This window comes from Punctularia strigosozonata (assembly GCF_000264995.1).
Source record: "Punctularia strigosozonata HHB-11173 SS5 unplaced genomic scaffold PUNSTscaffold_15, whole genome shotgun sequence".
Classification (NCBI taxonomy): domain Eukaryota; kingdom Fungi; phylum Basidiomycota; class Agaricomycetes; order Corticiales; family Punctulariaceae; genus Punctularia; species Punctularia strigosozonata.
In genome coordinates, this window is record NW_006767447.1 from 340555 (window position 1) to 356554 (window position 16000).

Genomic DNA, 16000 nt, shown 5'->3' on the forward strand with positions numbered 1-16000 from the left:
TAAGCCTCACGGTGCAGATCATCACGTACCACGTCAAGCGCATCAGACCCCCTGAGTCCATGGCCTACTGCACACGAATCTCCGTGACCAGCAGAGTCTGCGAAGTTGTTGCCAGCGAGAGACGGTTCAAGCAAGGAGTCAGAAGTGGCGGTGTAAGGGAGAGGGTCATCGACTAGACACCGAGGCGACTTGGGCAAACCATCGAAGTTAAACAAATCCATGGGGGGTCATCTGAGCACGACGAGGAGTCCGCTCGCAGTTTATAGACAGTACTGAGGTGGTGAAGCTCCACCGATGATGTCGAGCATGACACTATTCAATATATGAAGACGCCGCCCGCAGCTAGCGACAATTCAGCATGTCGCGAACGCCAAGATGTCTGGAGCGCCAAAAAACATTGCGATCTCAATATTTACTCGCTGCAAATCAGCTCTATTGCCGCGGTCTTGCAGGCGGCATGAACGACACCGCCACTCACATGCGACAGGAAAGCAGAAACGGCAAAGTATATACTGTAGTTTTACGACCTTAGGTTCGTCCCCTCAGTTCTAACAACTATTACGGCCTTCAGTGGAACGCTGTATAGCAACATTTGGCGGGCATATATCAGCCAGCAACGAAAATATCTACGTACATGTCTATGCACTCTTGCCTAGATGGCTAGCGTGTAGCAAGAACCATTAACACTATGAATATAATAAGCAGATGAACAGGTCGTCAAAGCTCGTCAGAAAACGTGGCATGATCAAGAAAAAGGAACGACGATCCACGGCGCAATCGAGATCGTCCAGAGATTCTACATCACCACGCAAGAGCCTCTTGATCCTTTCTTGCGTCGGACGGACTCCACTGGATATCTGGATAGCATTTGACGCACCAGATCTTCGAAGGGAGTCGATATTTGCCAATTGCGTTTGGCCGATGTCTCGTAGAAAGGTAAGCCCCATCGCGCGGCCAGCTCCTGGATTGTCGATCGTGGAACTTCGCGCTCGTTCACGAGGTCCAGCTTTGTACCGACGACAACGATTGGGACTTTCTGCGACCAGCATTTGTCATTAGAACCGTAGGCGTCGAAGCAACTGATTCGTCCAACTCACCGCCGAGCCACCTTTGACGCGGTATATTTGCTGCCGCAGCATCTCGACTTCGCGTAGGCTGGCTTCTTGCGTCAAGCTGAAGAGCACCATGGAATCGACAATGCCAAGAGAAACGGTAAGAACGGACCTGAACACCAGAAGAAAGCCACGGCCGTTCTTGATGTACATTTCATTGATCGCATTGAACTGATCTGCCCCAGCGGTATCTAACACCTCGAGCTGGGAGGCATACGTGAGGTCGTCCATGCGCGGAATGGAAAGATGCTCACGGATGTCAGAGTACCATCAACCTGTAACGTACGCCTGTACTCCTCTGTGTGCAAGTTAGCGCTACTGGGTATGTTGCCCACACGGGGAACCGCACGTACCCTCGATGGTAGGATCATAATTTTCGATGAAGACGTCGCGGATGAATCTACGCAGAAAAGCGTGTAAGCACACGACAGGATGCACGAAAGTCAGGAAAAGTCGCGCACCGGGCTGTCAGAGCCGACTTGCCAACTCCCCCAGCTGAGGAACGCGGTCTTGTGGTCAGTCGCGAAGCGCGACACGCGACGAACAGAGTCGTACCTCCGAGTACCACCACGTTGAAGTCGCGCATATGGGCCCGGCCGTCGAGGGGAATGTCGCCGGGGGCGCTGGCTGTGGGAGCTGCAAGAGCCGGCGGCTGACGCTCTCATGAGACCGCAAATACGCGAGCGCCCAATATCAACTATACGTGGTCGCGGTCGGCACCTTTGACGCGTTTTCGCGCGTGACTGGTCCGCTCCTTTGCACACCCCACTGCCAGTGCCATGGTGCGTCCCCGCACGTATTTTGACATTGCGCACGGAAATGAGGTCCTCGGCCGAGTGATATTCGAGTTGTACTCGGACTCGGCTCCCAAGACCAGCGAAAAGTGCGTGCGGTTCGCTACGGTCGTTGGACGTTAACCTACATTGATGTGCTTCCTCAGCTTTCGGGTGCTATGTACGGGTGAACAAGGCGTCTCGCCGATATCAGAACGTCCCTTATACTACAAGAACTCTATCATACATCGTTCAATAAAGGATTTCATGATTCAAGGAGGAGGTGGGTTGTGAACTCAACGGGAACAGGGAATGATCCTGACCTCGATATAGACTTTACAAAGCGGCATGTCCTGACACTCCAAATCTTGATATCCTCCTAACCTGCTTTAGGAATGGCACAGGAGGCGAGAGTATATATGGTGGACCTTTCCCGGACGAAGACCTATCCTTACCGTTGGACTCCGAAGGGTACGTCGATCATACGCGGATTCTTGTAGTCTCCATTGTACTCACGTATACAGCCTCTTATGCATGGCTAATAAAGGACCGAATACGAACAATTCCCAGTTCTTCATAACCCTGCGGCCATGTCCTCATCTGAATGGTCTTCCCATTCTACCATCAATGAAACTCATTGCTAACGCGGTTTCCAGGCAAACATGTCGTGTTCGGCAAGGTTATCCGTGGGTATGAAGTAGTTCAGAAGATTGCGGAGCTGCCGACCGATGAGAAGGATCGGCCTCTTACACCTGTCGTCGTCGTGAATTGCGGGGAGCTCGAGTTGCGCAGAAAGTCCACAGCCTCGAAAGGCCGGTTGCTCTAATAATTCCGCATTGCCAGACAGCTCATGTACTTCCCATTTACTCAGACGAAGTCGCACCCAAGGCCGAATCACGAAAGGAATCTGACGAAGAGGCACTCAGGAAACATCGACGCCACGACTCCCGTTCCCGTTCCCCGGACTCTCTCCGCAAGAAGAAGTCCAAGCGGCGCAAGCACAGGAAACGATCAGTTTCAACCCCGCCCTCCAAAGATGATCATGCAGCGCAATCGACCGATACCTTAGACCACGCCCCTCCTCAAGAAACCGAAGAAGAGTACGACGCGAGACTGGAAAGGGAGGAGAAGGAGCGTCTAGAGGCTGCCCGAAGAAGGGAACTTGAAAGAATACGCGAACAGTACGAGGAGCAAAACACAAGGAATGGAGTACGCTTCAAGGGTAAGTGCGAGATTCTCAACGCTGCCGCCTTCCTGAACGGTCATTTATAGGGCGTGGTCGTATGAAGTACGTCGACCCAGAGCTACGGAGGGGTGCCGATGAGCGGTGATGGAATAGTGACCAGAAGATTCCAAACTCCGCACAAGATTCAGGAGAGGTTGTTGCATATTTCAATATCAAAGTGCATAAGCATAAGATACATGGGCGTCAATACCACGGTTTTGCCCAGCTTTCTTAGATCGTCGTTTCGCCAAGTTGATTAGCTACTTCGTTAACTTCGGCTTCAACCTCGGCCGTTCCCTTGGCTGCCTCGTCGGGCGCAGCGTCCACGTTTTTGTTGCCTGCAGCTCTGGCGAAGGATATAGCAGGCCGAACGCCTGCGGCCGAGGCGTTGAAGGTCCTGGAGCTTGGAGTGGAGGGAATGGATGCACCGGGCGAGCGCGCTTCACCTGCATGGGAAGAGCTGCGAGACATGGAATGGCCTTCCCGCGAGGAACGCTGCTGGGAGGTGGTCCGCCCCATTGGGAAAGTAGCTTTATCCTTGATAGCCTCGCGCTCTTTCTCGAGCCGTTCTGTGATAGCCGCTTCGCGATTCGAAACATCCACTGGTCTGGTGCACAAGGGTCAATTGAGCGCAATACGATCCGGTACGGGTGACGGTACCTGGCATCCCCGAACGGATTGGACCGAGGGGCTGATGTAGCCTGGGCTGAAGCCATTTTGGGCGAGGAGAGCGGGGTCGGAGAAGCCGAAGCAGCGTTGGACCTCGGTAAAAGCTCGAGGCGACGGCGACCCATGTTTGGGGTCGGAGGGACCGAACTGCTCGCTGTCATGAAAGCAAAGGTCAATTTTGCACAAATCAGGCCTCGTGAAATAGCTCACGCGAAGTGCTATCTCGACCAGCAGGGCGAGGCCGCGCAGCACTCCTCCAATCGCCTTCTGCCTCAGACGAAGGAGGCGGTCCCATGTCTCCTCGGCCCCGCATGCTGCCAAACCGAGACGGGGGCTCTTCCGAAGGCTTGAACTTCGATCCTTTCGCCCAAGTATCTTCCACGTCCGCAGGGCCAGCAGGAGTATCATTCCGCAAGCCCGAGGCCTTTCTTCTGAACGAGGGGGCCTCACGATCGTCGCCGGGAAGAGGTGGAGGAGGGCCACGTGGCGAGGAGCGCCAGTCGTTGATGCCATCGGAGGCACTCGCTTGAACACGTTCCGCATCGAAGCGTGAGGGACGACGAGACGATTCGCGTGAGTTCGGGAGGTCTGGTAAAGGCCCATCCCGCCTCCATGGGCTCGCGAACTTCTCGTCGTCGAATCCGCCACTACCGAAACCTCGTTCCTTGGCTGGAGAAATGTGGTTAACGTGTGAAAAGTGGTATGTTGAGAAGGGCGTACGGGGTTCAGCGACGCTTACGCGCACCGTGCGCCCATTCAGATTCTGATACTGACATGAGCGGTAGAAGGCGCTTCAAACGTAGAACTCACAGTGCCCGAACGAGAAATTCCATCCTTCAAACCATCGAGAGTCTCAAACTCTATATATCCGAATCCTTTTGGTCTGTCGTCTCTGTCTTTGATGATTTTCACAGATTTGGTCTAACGCATTGGTGAGGATCTTCAGAAAGAGGCGTCGCGGACGGCGATGCGGACCTTGGATGGGGCAAAAAAACCTTCCAGCTCTATTTCTTGCAGGTCAAAAGCCAGATTTCCAACGAATGCTGTGTACGGGGGCTGCGAAGGTAAGGGTAGATCTTCCCGAGGAGGGCCACCGAAGCCTCTGTCAGCTATCATCATTTTAGCACAGTGCCGGCGGTTCATAGCGATGTGACGAACGCCTTGATGAAAGAAAATCATCACGTCCTCGTCTGTCTCCGGAATACCCATCGTCCTCGCGTGCAGCGGCTGTGACAGAGGTGAGCGACTATCGACGTTGACGGGTTGGTTGACGTACGGGCGGTCGGGAGGGAATCCATCTCGTCGGCCCACGACCCCAGTGCTTGTCATGAGAGGCATGAGCATTGATGATGGGAGTGTAGCGGCCGATGGGTGCATACCGTTATCACCCAGGAACTCGTTGAGCGACATTTTCTGCTTTCCAGTTTTCTTGGGTGCTGTAGACCATGATGGGAGGCAGCTCGATACATTAGCAAACGACTTACCCATGTTGAACGATGTTTTTATGAGAGGCTGGCGGACAGTCGGGTATTGCACAAAATTGAGTGTGATGTGATCGGGAGAGAGACAAGGGGCGCTGTGCCGAGCTCAGACTCAGACTTCCGCTGCGATGATCCTCCTTGAACCACACAACGTAATCATTCAGCAGACCCTGCAGGATAAGGCGGCAAAGTATACACTCCCATTTCGATCAGGGGATTATGAGAATGACCTCGTATCAGGCCTTCGTCTCTCGATGTTCAATTCGTAGATTTCGACGGTGTGCGCTTCCGCCTGTCGACCCCGGACAAGAAGTCTATCATCCTTCTGTCGATGAACATCCGCTGTTGGGACGAACTTGTACAATTTGGGGCTTTGGACATTCTTGGGCGTGAATACGGCGCTTTGCTCAAATCGGAACCGGAGCCGGATTATAACGTGTCGCTGGAGATTGACTTGGAACAGTTGCCACCGGACGGAGGTGCGCCCGTACCGCTGCGTGAACTCTGGCCATGAGTCTCTTAAGAATCCATACAGAGTCTCGCGAGGCCTTGATCAAGTCCCTATCTTTGCTGAAGCGTAACGCTCTGGCAGCTCCGTTCGAACGAGCCTTCCAAGCTCAGAAGCGGTTGGAGGCATCAGGCTCAGGGCAGGGTGACCTCATGGCTATTCACTATCGCGATGAGGAGGCAATCTACATTCAGGCCTCCCATGATCGTGTCACTGTCATATTTTCGACCGTTTTCCGTGAAGAAACCGATCGCATCATCGGCAAGGTTTTCCTACAGGCGAGTTCATGAATCACAAGCGGTTCACAGCGTCTCATTATGTGCTTCAGGAGTTCGTTGACGCGCGTCGACTTCCTACCATCCAAAACGCCCCTCAAGTCCTGTATTCTAATCGCGACCCTCCGCTGGAAATCCGGCATGTTCCAGGTTTGATTAGATCCGAGAATGTTGGTTATGTCACCTTCGTACTCTTTCCCCGCCACTTCGCAAACACAGTAGTCTCGGCTGGAACCATCAGCCACATTCAGCTCTTCCGAGATTATCTTCACTATCACATCAAGTGCTCCAAGGCTTACATGCATTCTCGCATGCGGTACCGCGTCTCAGAGTTCCAGAAGGTGCTCAATCGTGCAAAGACTGAGGTGGCGGTAGGCGAGCGCAAAACTGCAAGGTGCGTCCTGCTTACTTCGAGATGTCTATGGACTCATAATGTTGCACACAGTGGGCGTACCATGGTCACCCGGTAAAACGTGCGGCGGTAATGGCACGTATGAACTGTCGGTGACGTTTGGGACGGATGTATAATATACAGCTTGGACGCAGGCGAAGTTGTGCATTAAATCAGATGCAATCTAAGTGTGGATTGACGACAATTCCTTTGCGATCGTATTGAACACCTTCCCTAAATACTCGAAGTCGGAGATCTGGAGAAGATCTTAGTGCCAGTGACGAACCCGGGATGGCGTGTACTGACCTCGTTCCAAACCTGCGCGCTGCATCGTGTCCACCACTTTCCATCGTGACGAAACACCCCGGCGAAGGTGTTGTATTCGTCGAGTAGTTTCGCATTCATATCGCCGAGCGACAGCAGCTCGTCGGGGAAAGGAAGTCTGACGTTCACCTTGTACATTTTCTCAGTGACCTGGAGCTATTCGCGAAAGCGGAATTATTCACCATGCTGAGCGTTAACTCGCTGTCCGGGGTTTGATCCATCAGTTCGGTGCCCATTATCTCTGCAAGGCGCCTTCCGCCCTTCAACGCGAGCTTGTGGCAGTATTCCAAAATCGCGGCCTCGCCACCAATCCACTGTCTGAATTCAAGCGCAGCTTTAATGCTCAAGTATGGTACCCAATCAACGGTACCAGTCCCTGCATCTTATGAGCACGGATAGATAATTCTAGTCGCGAGGACAAACATTCATGTTGTTTCACGAAATTGGGCGGCGATGTCTGGTAGGCATTGCCTGTCGGGATAGACGACCTGGTAATGTGTTGATTTCTGCAGCCCAGCAAATGAAATTAGAGTTTTGTCAGCTATCGCAATAGGTTGGGCAGCACACATCATACCGAAAAGGGACATAGAGGCAAGCGCAACCTCGCTTCGCGAATAACCACTTGTGACAATTCGTCACAAAGAAATCAGGCCGCGATTCGCTCAAGTTGATATCGGGCTCTTGGCCAATGGAATGAGCAGCATCTACAACTGACCAGACGCCTTCCTCGCGGCACAGGCTAACCATCTCCTGCCAGGGGAGACGAACACCGGGGTTAGAAACGATGCTATCAATGACGGCAACCATCTTCGGAGCAACAGAAGCCGACGATTTCTGCAGTCCCGGTAGCGTGGCCTTCACAATTCGCAGATGCTCGCGAAAGCTCTCCACGATGGCGGAGTGACTGGTAGGAAAGCGGATGTGGAAAGGCGCAAGAGTTGTAGTGGGGTGCACGTCATGGAGGTACTGCAGGGTATGATTGACGTTGACATAGGTCGTCGAAGCTAAAGAACGTGAACCATGGGTGATCGATAGCTCAATCGCAAGTCAACATACCTCCAATCAAAATGTCGCCGTCATTCCACTGGATATTCCGCAGTACTGTATTGATACCATGTGTCGCATTCGGGACCAGAACACATTCATCTGTATGTGCCCCCAACAAACGTGCAACTCTTGATCTTGAATCAATCAAGAGGGATTGGTAGGTCAGCCGCATGAATTTGTCTGGGCATGCTTCGATCTGTTGTGCCATGTCCTCGCATGCTGTCTGGACGGGCCGAGGAAGTGAGCCGTATGATCCTGTAACCAGGCTAAGTACCACGTCTCTCAATATTCACGACCACAGAACCTACCATGATTTAAATTCACGTATCCATCGCGAAAGCTAAAGTATTTCAGCATGTCATGGCCGAAGCTGGGCGGCTTTGATTGCGGGTTGTAGGTGCATCCCTTCGAATCGAAGTCCAGAGCTGTCATTGAAGCAGCAAAACGCGGTCACCGGTGATGTGCAAGATACGAACGTCGTATGAGGTTTTGACCAATAAGACCCTCCACTAATTAGAGGACAGCCACCACTGACTATCACGTGACTGGCTCAGACGCGTCTGCTGAACGAGACATGGTCGTCGCGGGCAGGCTCCTAATACCATCCGCTCGTACCGTGTCTCGTTCCTCAATCCTATGGGCGTGGGTGAGGCTGCATCCTAGAGGGATGGGAGTTAGTATCCATATTGAGACATGTATTATGTCAGATCCAAATCGGGAATAGGGACCTTCCTTTTATATCGGCGTAAGTGAGGAGCGGACACGGTAGAGCGGCTGGCCAAACTTGACATTTCAGATTGCGGCACCTCTTGGCACACCTCAGTTTCCTGATAACCCTCGACCTAGGGTTTTCATTACCACACATTGTCCAGCTCTGCAAGAGGCAGGCGAAGCCACACTTAGTGACGAGTGCTCTGCTGCAATACCATCACCCTCACCCGCATGTTATATCAACATGACAGGTCAGTTGCTTCGTGCCCAGGTGGCTTCGTGAGGCATTGTCGGTAGTGGACAGTGGCAGTATGCCCCAAAGCAACTTTATATATAACATGTGTGGAGATGTTAGCACAGGTCGCTGGTGAAGTGGTTAGCACATCGTCATATGTTTTTGCGCACGTGGGAAGGTCGCGTGTTCGAGCCCAAGGCGACGCCTCTCCGCTTACCTTTATCAGTTGCTACTGGAGAAGTGACAAGCAGTTACAGCACATTTTAGACTGAACTGTATGCACCGGTGTGGATGCAGGACCTGAGCCATCCAAATGCGAGCATTGACATGCCCTCCCGCCAGAAAACAAGGTTATATTGATAGGGATACTGGTCTTTGCTACGGACCGGTGGTTTAGGTGTTAACATGTGTTAGTCCATGAGGAGCTTTTTTGCCGGGGTCGCACGTTCGATCCCAAGGCGGGGACTTTCAGCTCCTTTTTTTCACCCCCCTGGCAGTCATCTGTTCATCCACTCATGAAGATCAACAGCTCTACAGCTCTATCAGAGGACAATACATTTCGTAGTTACAACCTGGGATACACTTGCTGCATTATTCTTCCCAGAAGAGCAGGTGCATACCTAGCATAATATATCCATCACGAAACTAAAACTCTGAGACGAGCAAGAAGGTCAATGTTAGCTGAGACCCTACATTGGGTGGTAACCAGGGCTGCTGAGCTCTTGCCGCAATTTGAAATGTCGAGTTTGGCCAGCCGCTCTACTGTGTCCGCTCCTCACTTACGCCGATATAAAAGGAAGGTCCCTATTCCCGATTTGGATCTGACATAATACATGTCTCAATATGGATACTAACTCCCATCCCTCTAGGATGCAGCCTCGCCCACGCCCATAGGATTGAGGAGCGAGACATGGTATGAGCGGATGGTATTAGGAGCCTGCGTCGTGGGGGACATATGCCGTCGTATCCCACTACTGGAAAAAAGGTGGGTGCCCCACGCCTTCACCTTCGCTTGCATTGCCATTGCACGAGTAGATCACATTCTTAAAAAAAGAGTTTGACACGGTAAAAGTGCATCGCCACAAACTTAGCACCGCCACGGTTGCTGATGCTTACTAATTACCGGCATCCAAGATACCTGAGCAAGCTGAGGTAATACTCTGCTGTATATACACTCCTGGGGCTGCCTGCAAGCCGTATTTATTGTCTCCATCTTGAAATCATGCCCAAGTGCAACCAGTGTGTTTGACGGCCCACAAGAGTTATTCCCCTTGTGTGTCTGCAGCAGTGGTTACTCGAAGACATGCTCAACGTGCATGGAAAGAAACCAGAAGAGCAAGATTACTGTACTTTTATGACTGTAAGTTCGTCCCACGTTCCCGGGGCACCCGAACTGAACCTACTGTCCCCTGGCACCCTGAACCTCCGGGACACATTATCTCTGACCGTGAGAGTCCTGAATCTGACCGTGTGATAAAGAAATCTGACCTCGTGGGCATGTGTCCCCCAGGCAGGCTGCGGATGAACTTCCCACAGCCCCGAACTTGGGGGGTGTCCCCTGTCCCCTCTGACCTGGCCAAACTTACAGTTGTAAAAGTACAGTAGCAAGAGATCAGACAAGGAGAACATGAACCCTACCATACAATCAGACATTCCAAAAGCCTAACCATCAATCCTGTCTCTAGCTGACTGCACCCGATTGCTTGAGCAGCACCGCGACGGTGCCTTCAAGCTGAATACATATATCAGTATATGCCACAAGGATATCTTTGACAGTATGTTGGATGGACCAGCACCTATACATTCACGTGCAAATGCCTTGCGGAGGCATCTTGCAAAAGCTACAGGGTATAACTGGAAGTGAGTTGTCAAGTGGTCAATACGATGACATGACTCACCTGCTTGAGCTCAGCCAGAAGGTGATCAAGAAGGTCCGCAACGGAGTTATTGTCTCATACTATTGTCAGCAGCTTGAAGGACAGCAGATGAAGAGCAGTCACCACGAGGATCCAACCAAACGCCAGGCACGATGTACAATGGTGTGCTTCCAATGTAACAGCTGGCTACATTTTACCTTCATCGACAATGTGCCGGGTCTAGTTTATATCCAGATGTGCCATGATCTTGCTCATGAACGTGTCACCGATATATCCATTCCCAAAGATGTTATTGCATTAATCGAGAATAATCGGGAGCTAACACCGAGCGCAATAAGTTCTCAACATGACAACAACGAGAGAGTGAGTAATGTACCTATTTTGGCAGATTTGGGATGTAATATTGAAGAAATACAAGACTGGCAAGCTCACAGACAAAAACTGGATTACCGAGCACCAAGTCTATGCACGGTGGTCCAAGCTAAATGAGAGAGTCTGGCGGTTGAATCATGATGAAGTAACATCAGCTCAGATGCTTCTGAAGCAAGCTGATGGAGGTACCGTTGAGATAATCCCTATATCAGAGGAGGAGGGCCGGTCATCATTTGCCTATGCCTTTAAAGACTCTCTTCGCATGTGGGGTGCAAAGGCAGTTGAGCTGTGCGTTGACTCAATGTGTGAGTATATTCCATGTTCGGTATGCACGCACTTACAGGTTCTGCTAGTCAAGATGAATGCAGCTGGATACAAACTTTTTGCATTTGTTGCAGAGGCAAACGGACAGTCGCTACCGCTCACCTTTCTATTCACAAGGGGTGTAAGTGAATCCAAAGGCAGCGCAAAACAAAGAATCCTCATGCAAGTTCTTATCTTCCTCCGGCGGCACTTGATGTCTATCCGGTTTACGATCTCTGACAAGGACCCTTCAGAGATTGGTGCCTGCCAGGTAGTCTTCCCATCAGCACGGCACTCAATCTGCTATTGGAATATCATTAAATATGTCAAAGAACGGTTGGCGGAAAACAAACCATCAGCTGCATATGATCCCCGTAAGGTGCATGGTATCTTCCCGTTTATCAACCCGACGTGGTTTTGCGAGGAGACGTTGGTGAATATCTTGATGGTTGGATTTTGAAATGTCTGGGAACTACAACGGTGGTGTGCGTGCAAGCCTGATTGCAAATCGCCAGGTAAGAACCTGATAACCATCAGCAACTCGCCAGTAGACTGACAAAACAAATTAGAGGGAGCTGGCAACGACATTACCTCCTCTTGTTATTATTAAAGCAGGCACTCGGTGTATACCTGTCTGGCCTGAACCTCCAAAGCTGACAGCCAAGGAGCTGTCAACCTTCTGCCCCATTGAGCACAGGACCACGATCATTGAGAAGATGCACCTACACCTCCATCAGCACCCGTCCATTCCATTCAATGATGTCAAAGGAACTTGCCTTGAGCCTAGTGAAATCCACGAAGGTGCGGTCTCCAACATGTACCACTTCTGCGTGAAGTACGGCTTGTCACAGGTCTGGGAGTATATGTGGAATCGGTGGTACTGCCCAGAGCAGTGGAAGCTCTGGGCGCGGTCAGTCTCACTTGAGATACCCGTGTTGAAATTGACGATGGTTGTTGAGAGCCTATGGCGGGTTCTGAAGCATTGTGACCTGTCAAACTTTAATCGGCTGGGACTAGACCTCGTTACATACATCATTTTGACAAAGACACTTCCTCATGTACGGAATCAGATCCGCATCATCCTCTCAGGATTTTGCCCAGGCCGCGGCAATGCAATCACGGAGTGGCAAAAGGACTTCCGGACCAGCTGGCTCAACCTCTCATAACTGGATGAGCAGCGATCTATCAAGAAAGAGTTAGAATGGCTGTATAAACCAAAGAAGACGAAAGGATGCACGGAACAGCTTACACAGATCTGGGAAAATGCGAAGAGAGAGCCAGGCTCCTACCACACCAGCCTGAAGACGTGGACCTGTAGCTGCCCACACTATCTCATCAGCCATTTTCTGTTGTGCAAGCATTTGGTTCACACTGCAAATGCACACCTCAAGTTCGACTACAGAACGGATCATCACTTTTTCACAGCACTGCATTGTGAATGATTGGTCCTGTTCTATTGACTCCCGGCCATTCATGCTGAAACCAGCTCGCTGCCCGCAGCCATTGAACAACCCGCACCGATACAGCGGAAGATCTTGCAATGCATTCAAGAGGAACCACCGGTCTGTGCAATTCAGACTACCAGCAGTGCCAGAGAGACAACGGAGGGTGAAGAGAGGATCCTTGCAGACCATACAGAGAGGTTGCCAGATAGGTGGGAGCAAAGCGACGAAGAGCGGCCGCGTGTTGAACGGGACTCTCAGGACTGCAGGAGCAAATTACTGGAACCTAATGAAGTGAGTTACACGTGCCTACTTGCCGCGGATGCATTTCTCAAGTCTGAAATAGGTATGTATCACTCCAGCCAAGCTCGTAGCTGTTGAGCGAGACCTCGATGCAATCAAAGAGGTCATCAGAAAGGGTACCCTTCATCTGAAGCAGGCAAAGCACATTCGGGATGTCTTCGAGCACATCCATGAAGTTGGTGGAGAAATATATAGAGACTTACACGCCAAAAAACCTCGTCGTACCTGGACTGACACAACCCCAAACACCATGTATTTAAATTAGAGGGTCTCGTATACAGACGGGCATGTATTCTGTATTCTAATTGATACCTCTGCTGAACCTCATGTCGTCGCACGACAAAGGTGCAAAGTCAACACGCACGTGACTGGGTTGGTGGCTGTCCACAAATTAGTGGAGGGTCATATTGCGGGAAATTTGTATGAGCGTGCCATACTGTAAAGTAAGTATGCTTATGTAATGCTATGCTATGATGTGACTTTGCCATGTCTTGCTACCAAGCGAATGGTGGAAACCAGCGAACGAGTTGGCTGCCAGATTCCACTGACCTTGACACAGGATTCCACCGCCCCTGCCAACCACTGGATGCGTGCTGGTGCATCCGGTGGGATCCAGGGGCACTGGAATCACCGCCAGATATGGACATGTCCATCCATAGATGGTAAATAGTTCCCACCATACAAAATACCAATGTTATCCTCAATATCGGCAGGTAGGTCATGCGAACGATGGGCTCTTGGTTCATAATACATCAGTAAGGGAGATCATATTTTCGTTGATACATGTATACACCTCTAGTCTACGATATCCTATTGTTGAGCAGGGATCGTGGACTGCACCACAATCTACAAGGGTGTAAACTGCGAGCTCAACGCAGACGGCGAGATGTTCATCGACGATGTGGCCATTGTCACCTGCCTCGTGATCAACGGCCTCATCATTGGCGGGGCATTCGAGGTCTACGAGGTGTTCGTTGTCTGCGGGGTGTTGATTGTCTGTGGGGCATTGATCATCTGCAGGGTGTTCTCTGTTTACAAGGTGTTCTCTGTTTGTGAGGTGTTCACGGTCTGCAAGGTGTCCGTGGTCTGTGAGGTGTTCATGGTCTGCGTGGTGTTCGTCGCCGGCACGTTCGGCGTCAACTGCATGGCCATCAACACTGAGTTGATCTCCTCAGACGAAACGAAGTTGAAGTGGGCAGTTGCCTTTGGGTATTTGGCCTTGTCGTGTTGTACCATTTGTCTGTCTCACCTACAGCATGGTCTTATCAGAATTGTATACTGAGCTTAATGAATGCCGTACTCACTCAGCCCAGGGTGGCCTAAGGGTCTTCATGGTCTGCTCAACAAGTCCCAGGCCGTCGGTGCTTGCGACTTGTGACTTGGTGATAACGTACCAGCAACCTAACCTCTTGTAGATGCCGTCTAGTTCAGCTTCCAATTTATCCCAAAAGCCTGTCGTCCCGCCACGAATTCAAGCTTCGGCATTGTTTTCAGTTGCCGCAGGTTCTGTGTTCATGAACGATCCTTTGATATCCATTGATGTGTCGGGGGGCAGAGCCGCCAATGGGCTGGGCTCTTCAGCTTCCTCAGCAAGTGCAGCTGCTCGGTGCATTTTGCAAGACCTCAAAGTTTTGCCTTTTCCATTGGTGGTCGATGACTGCACCAATGGCTCCACGATCATGGTCTGCATGGCCAGATAATGAGCAACATCGAGCTGAAGCATTAGCTGACTCACCATTAGAGCTAGCACTGCCATAGTGTCGGTCGGAAATGATGCCGGTAAAGGTCCTTGCCACCAATTCTTCACGAATTCGGCAGTAAATTCTTCAATGGGTGTTGTGGCTATCACTTGTCCAAAGATCTCATTTTGAGTAATCAGTAACCGCATGCAAGAAACATGTATCGGGTCATCGGATCACCTTTTTTTGCATGTGACTTTTTATTTCTGTGGCTTTATTGACAAGCCACTTATCGACAACGGTCTTGACGTATGGATCAGTTGCATAGGCTGGGATACGAGGTTGGATATTTCAGGTGGTGAGGCTATTTTGCACACTCTTGATGGCACCCATCAACATCTGCTGAGGCTTAACGAAGAAAAAGCGAATGCATTGCGCCAGCATATGCTACTGCGGACACCGTCAGTTCAATCCAGTCAATAGGGTGATCATATACTTACCTCCTGGATGGCATTCAGTTGAGAGTTGTCATCAACAATCTCTTTCATCTGAAAAAATCTAGATCACTATATGGCACTGTGTAGTGCAATATAGCCTCCATAGGTCCATAGCGATGTCCTTTGCTACCCATGCTAGAAATCTGCCAGCCAATGCTATCATAGTGCTATAGGTGCTATAGAGGGTACTGTCATGGCTACAGTAGCTATGTAGGGCATACCTTAGTGCTATATAGCTCACACACTAGTGTTACTGAAACTATATATCCTATGTAAACTCTACAGCAATCATATGCTTGATAGATATTATAGTCATCTGAATAAAATTACTTTTATTTATTTATTATATATCACTGATAATCTTCCAAATTCTAGTAAAGAATTATTATTTTTCATCATATTTTATATAAGTGACAAAATTGTATCGAGTACTATTAGTGAATGGTGATTACGTAAGCAGCGTAGACATGCCGCCCATAGACATAGGGGGAGTGGGGGAGGGTGCTGGCACTGAGCGAGGGGCGGTAGGCGATGGGCAAGTAGCGGGAGGGGCGCGACCGCCGTTAGCGGCTCACGCTGGGCGGAGGTGGCGTGATGGAGGGAGGCGAACCCGAGTGCAACCGCGTTGGCGGCTCGCGTTCGGCGTTGGGCGATGGAGGGTGCGAGGGTGGGAGGCGACGCCGAACGCGACCGCGTTGGCGGCTCGCGCTCGGCGTTGGGCGATGGAGGGCGCGAGGGTGAAAGGCGACGCCGAACGTCGACCGCGTTGGCGGCTC

At 51.0% G+C, this 16000-nt stretch overlaps 9 protein-coding genes across 9 annotated transcripts; 5 read left to right on the plus strand and 4 right to left on the minus strand.

The window, feature by feature from the left end:
* Positions 1 to 572: 572 nt before the first annotated feature.
* PUNSTDRAFT_92355 (uncharacterized protein) lies at positions 573 to 1775 on the minus strand. Its single transcript, XM_007387770.1, has 7 exons — positions 1668 to 1775; positions 1574 to 1607; positions 1466 to 1512; positions 1367 to 1410; positions 1225 to 1316; positions 1098 to 1173; positions 573 to 1036 (listed from the first exon to the last, which is right to left on the minus strand). Exons 1-7 carry the CDS (start codon positions 1696 to 1698, stop codon positions 797 to 799), a joined length of 564 nt encoding a protein of 187 aa, XP_007387832.1. The 5' UTR covers positions 1699 to 1775; the 3' UTR covers positions 573 to 796.
* Positions 1776 to 1876: 101 nt separating this feature from the next.
* PUNSTDRAFT_92359 (uncharacterized protein) lies at positions 1877 to 3250 on the plus strand. Its single transcript, XM_007387771.1, has 8 exons — positions 1877 to 1995; positions 2053 to 2168; positions 2219 to 2231; positions 2279 to 2356; positions 2410 to 2492; positions 2542 to 2697; positions 2757 to 3107; positions 3158 to 3250. Exons 1-8 carry the CDS (start codon positions 1892 to 1894, stop codon positions 3214 to 3216), a joined length of 960 nt encoding a protein of 319 aa, XP_007387833.1. The 5' UTR covers positions 1877 to 1891; the 3' UTR covers positions 3217 to 3250.
* Positions 3251 to 3261: 11 nt separating this feature from the next.
* PUNSTDRAFT_55250 (uncharacterized protein) lies at positions 3262 to 5329 on the minus strand. The gene is made up of 10 exons (XM_007387772.1): positions 5264 to 5329; positions 5159 to 5215; positions 5056 to 5100; positions 4938 to 5006; positions 4755 to 4888; positions 4590 to 4700; positions 4500 to 4542; positions 3990 to 4448; positions 3771 to 3933; positions 3262 to 3717 (listed from the first exon to the last, which is right to left on the minus strand). Exons 1-10 carry the CDS (start codon positions 5265 to 5267, stop codon positions 3342 to 3344), a joined length of 1461 nt encoding a protein of 486 aa, XP_007387834.1. The 5' UTR covers positions 5268 to 5329; the 3' UTR covers positions 3262 to 3341.
* Positions 5330 to 5367: 38 nt separating this feature from the next.
* PUNSTDRAFT_122618 (arp2/3 complex) lies at positions 5368 to 6513 on the plus strand (the record flags this gene model as incomplete). Its single annotated transcript, XM_007387773.1, has 5 exons — positions 5368 to 5450; positions 5501 to 5739; positions 5796 to 6046; positions 6097 to 6437; positions 6489 to 6513. Exons 1-5 carry the CDS (start codon positions 5389 to 5391, stop codon positions 6511 to 6513), a joined length of 918 nt encoding a protein of 305 aa, XP_007387835.1. The 5' UTR covers positions 5368 to 5388.
* Positions 6514 to 6521: 8 nt separating this feature from the next.
* On the minus strand, positions 6522 to 8247 carry PUNSTDRAFT_55251 (PLP-dependent transferase). The gene is made up of 7 exons (XM_007387774.1): positions 8114 to 8247; positions 7815 to 8060; positions 7333 to 7762; positions 7182 to 7264; positions 6941 to 7134; positions 6741 to 6887; positions 6522 to 6690 (listed from the first exon to the last, which is right to left on the minus strand). Exons 1-7 carry the CDS (start codon positions 8235 to 8237, stop codon positions 6619 to 6621), a joined length of 1296 nt encoding a protein of 431 aa, XP_007387836.1. The 5' UTR covers positions 8238 to 8247; the 3' UTR covers positions 6522 to 6618.
* A 2540-nt stretch (positions 8248 to 10787) lies between these two features.
* Positions 10788 to 11763, plus strand: PUNSTDRAFT_75677 (uncharacterized protein; the record flags this gene model as incomplete). The annotated part of the gene is made up of 3 exons (XM_007387775.1): positions 10788 to 10965; positions 10997 to 11305; positions 11354 to 11763. 3 exons carry the CDS (start codon positions 10788 to 10790, stop codon positions 11761 to 11763), a joined length of 897 nt encoding a protein of 298 aa, XP_007387837.1.
* Positions 11764 to 12019: 256 nt separating this feature from the next.
* PUNSTDRAFT_75437 (uncharacterized protein) lies at positions 12020 to 12469 on the plus strand (the record flags this gene model as incomplete). Its single annotated transcript, XM_007387776.1, has 1 exon — positions 12020 to 12469. The coding sequence occupies one exon, from the start codon at positions 12020 to 12022 to the stop codon at positions 12467 to 12469; it is 450 nt and encodes a 149-aa protein (XP_007387838.1).
* Positions 12470 to 13934: 1465 nt separating this feature from the next.
* On the plus strand, positions 13935 to 14330 carry PUNSTDRAFT_138108 (uncharacterized protein; the record flags this gene model as incomplete). Its single annotated transcript, XM_007387777.1, has 3 exons — positions 13935 to 14017; positions 14069 to 14257; positions 14318 to 14330. The coding sequence occupies 3 exons, from the start codon at positions 13935 to 13937 to the stop codon at positions 14328 to 14330; spliced, it is 285 nt and encodes a 94-aa protein (XP_007387839.1).
* A 189-nt stretch (positions 14331 to 14519) lies between these two features.
* On the minus strand, positions 14520 to 14936 carry PUNSTDRAFT_47177 (uncharacterized protein; the record flags this gene model as incomplete). The annotated part of the gene is made up of 2 exons (XM_007387778.1): positions 14520 to 14732; positions 14784 to 14936. The coding sequence occupies 2 exons, from the start codon at positions 14934 to 14936 to the stop codon at positions 14520 to 14522; spliced, it is 366 nt and encodes a 121-aa protein (XP_007387840.1).
* Between the last annotated feature and the right edge of the window lie 1064 nt (positions 14937 to 16000).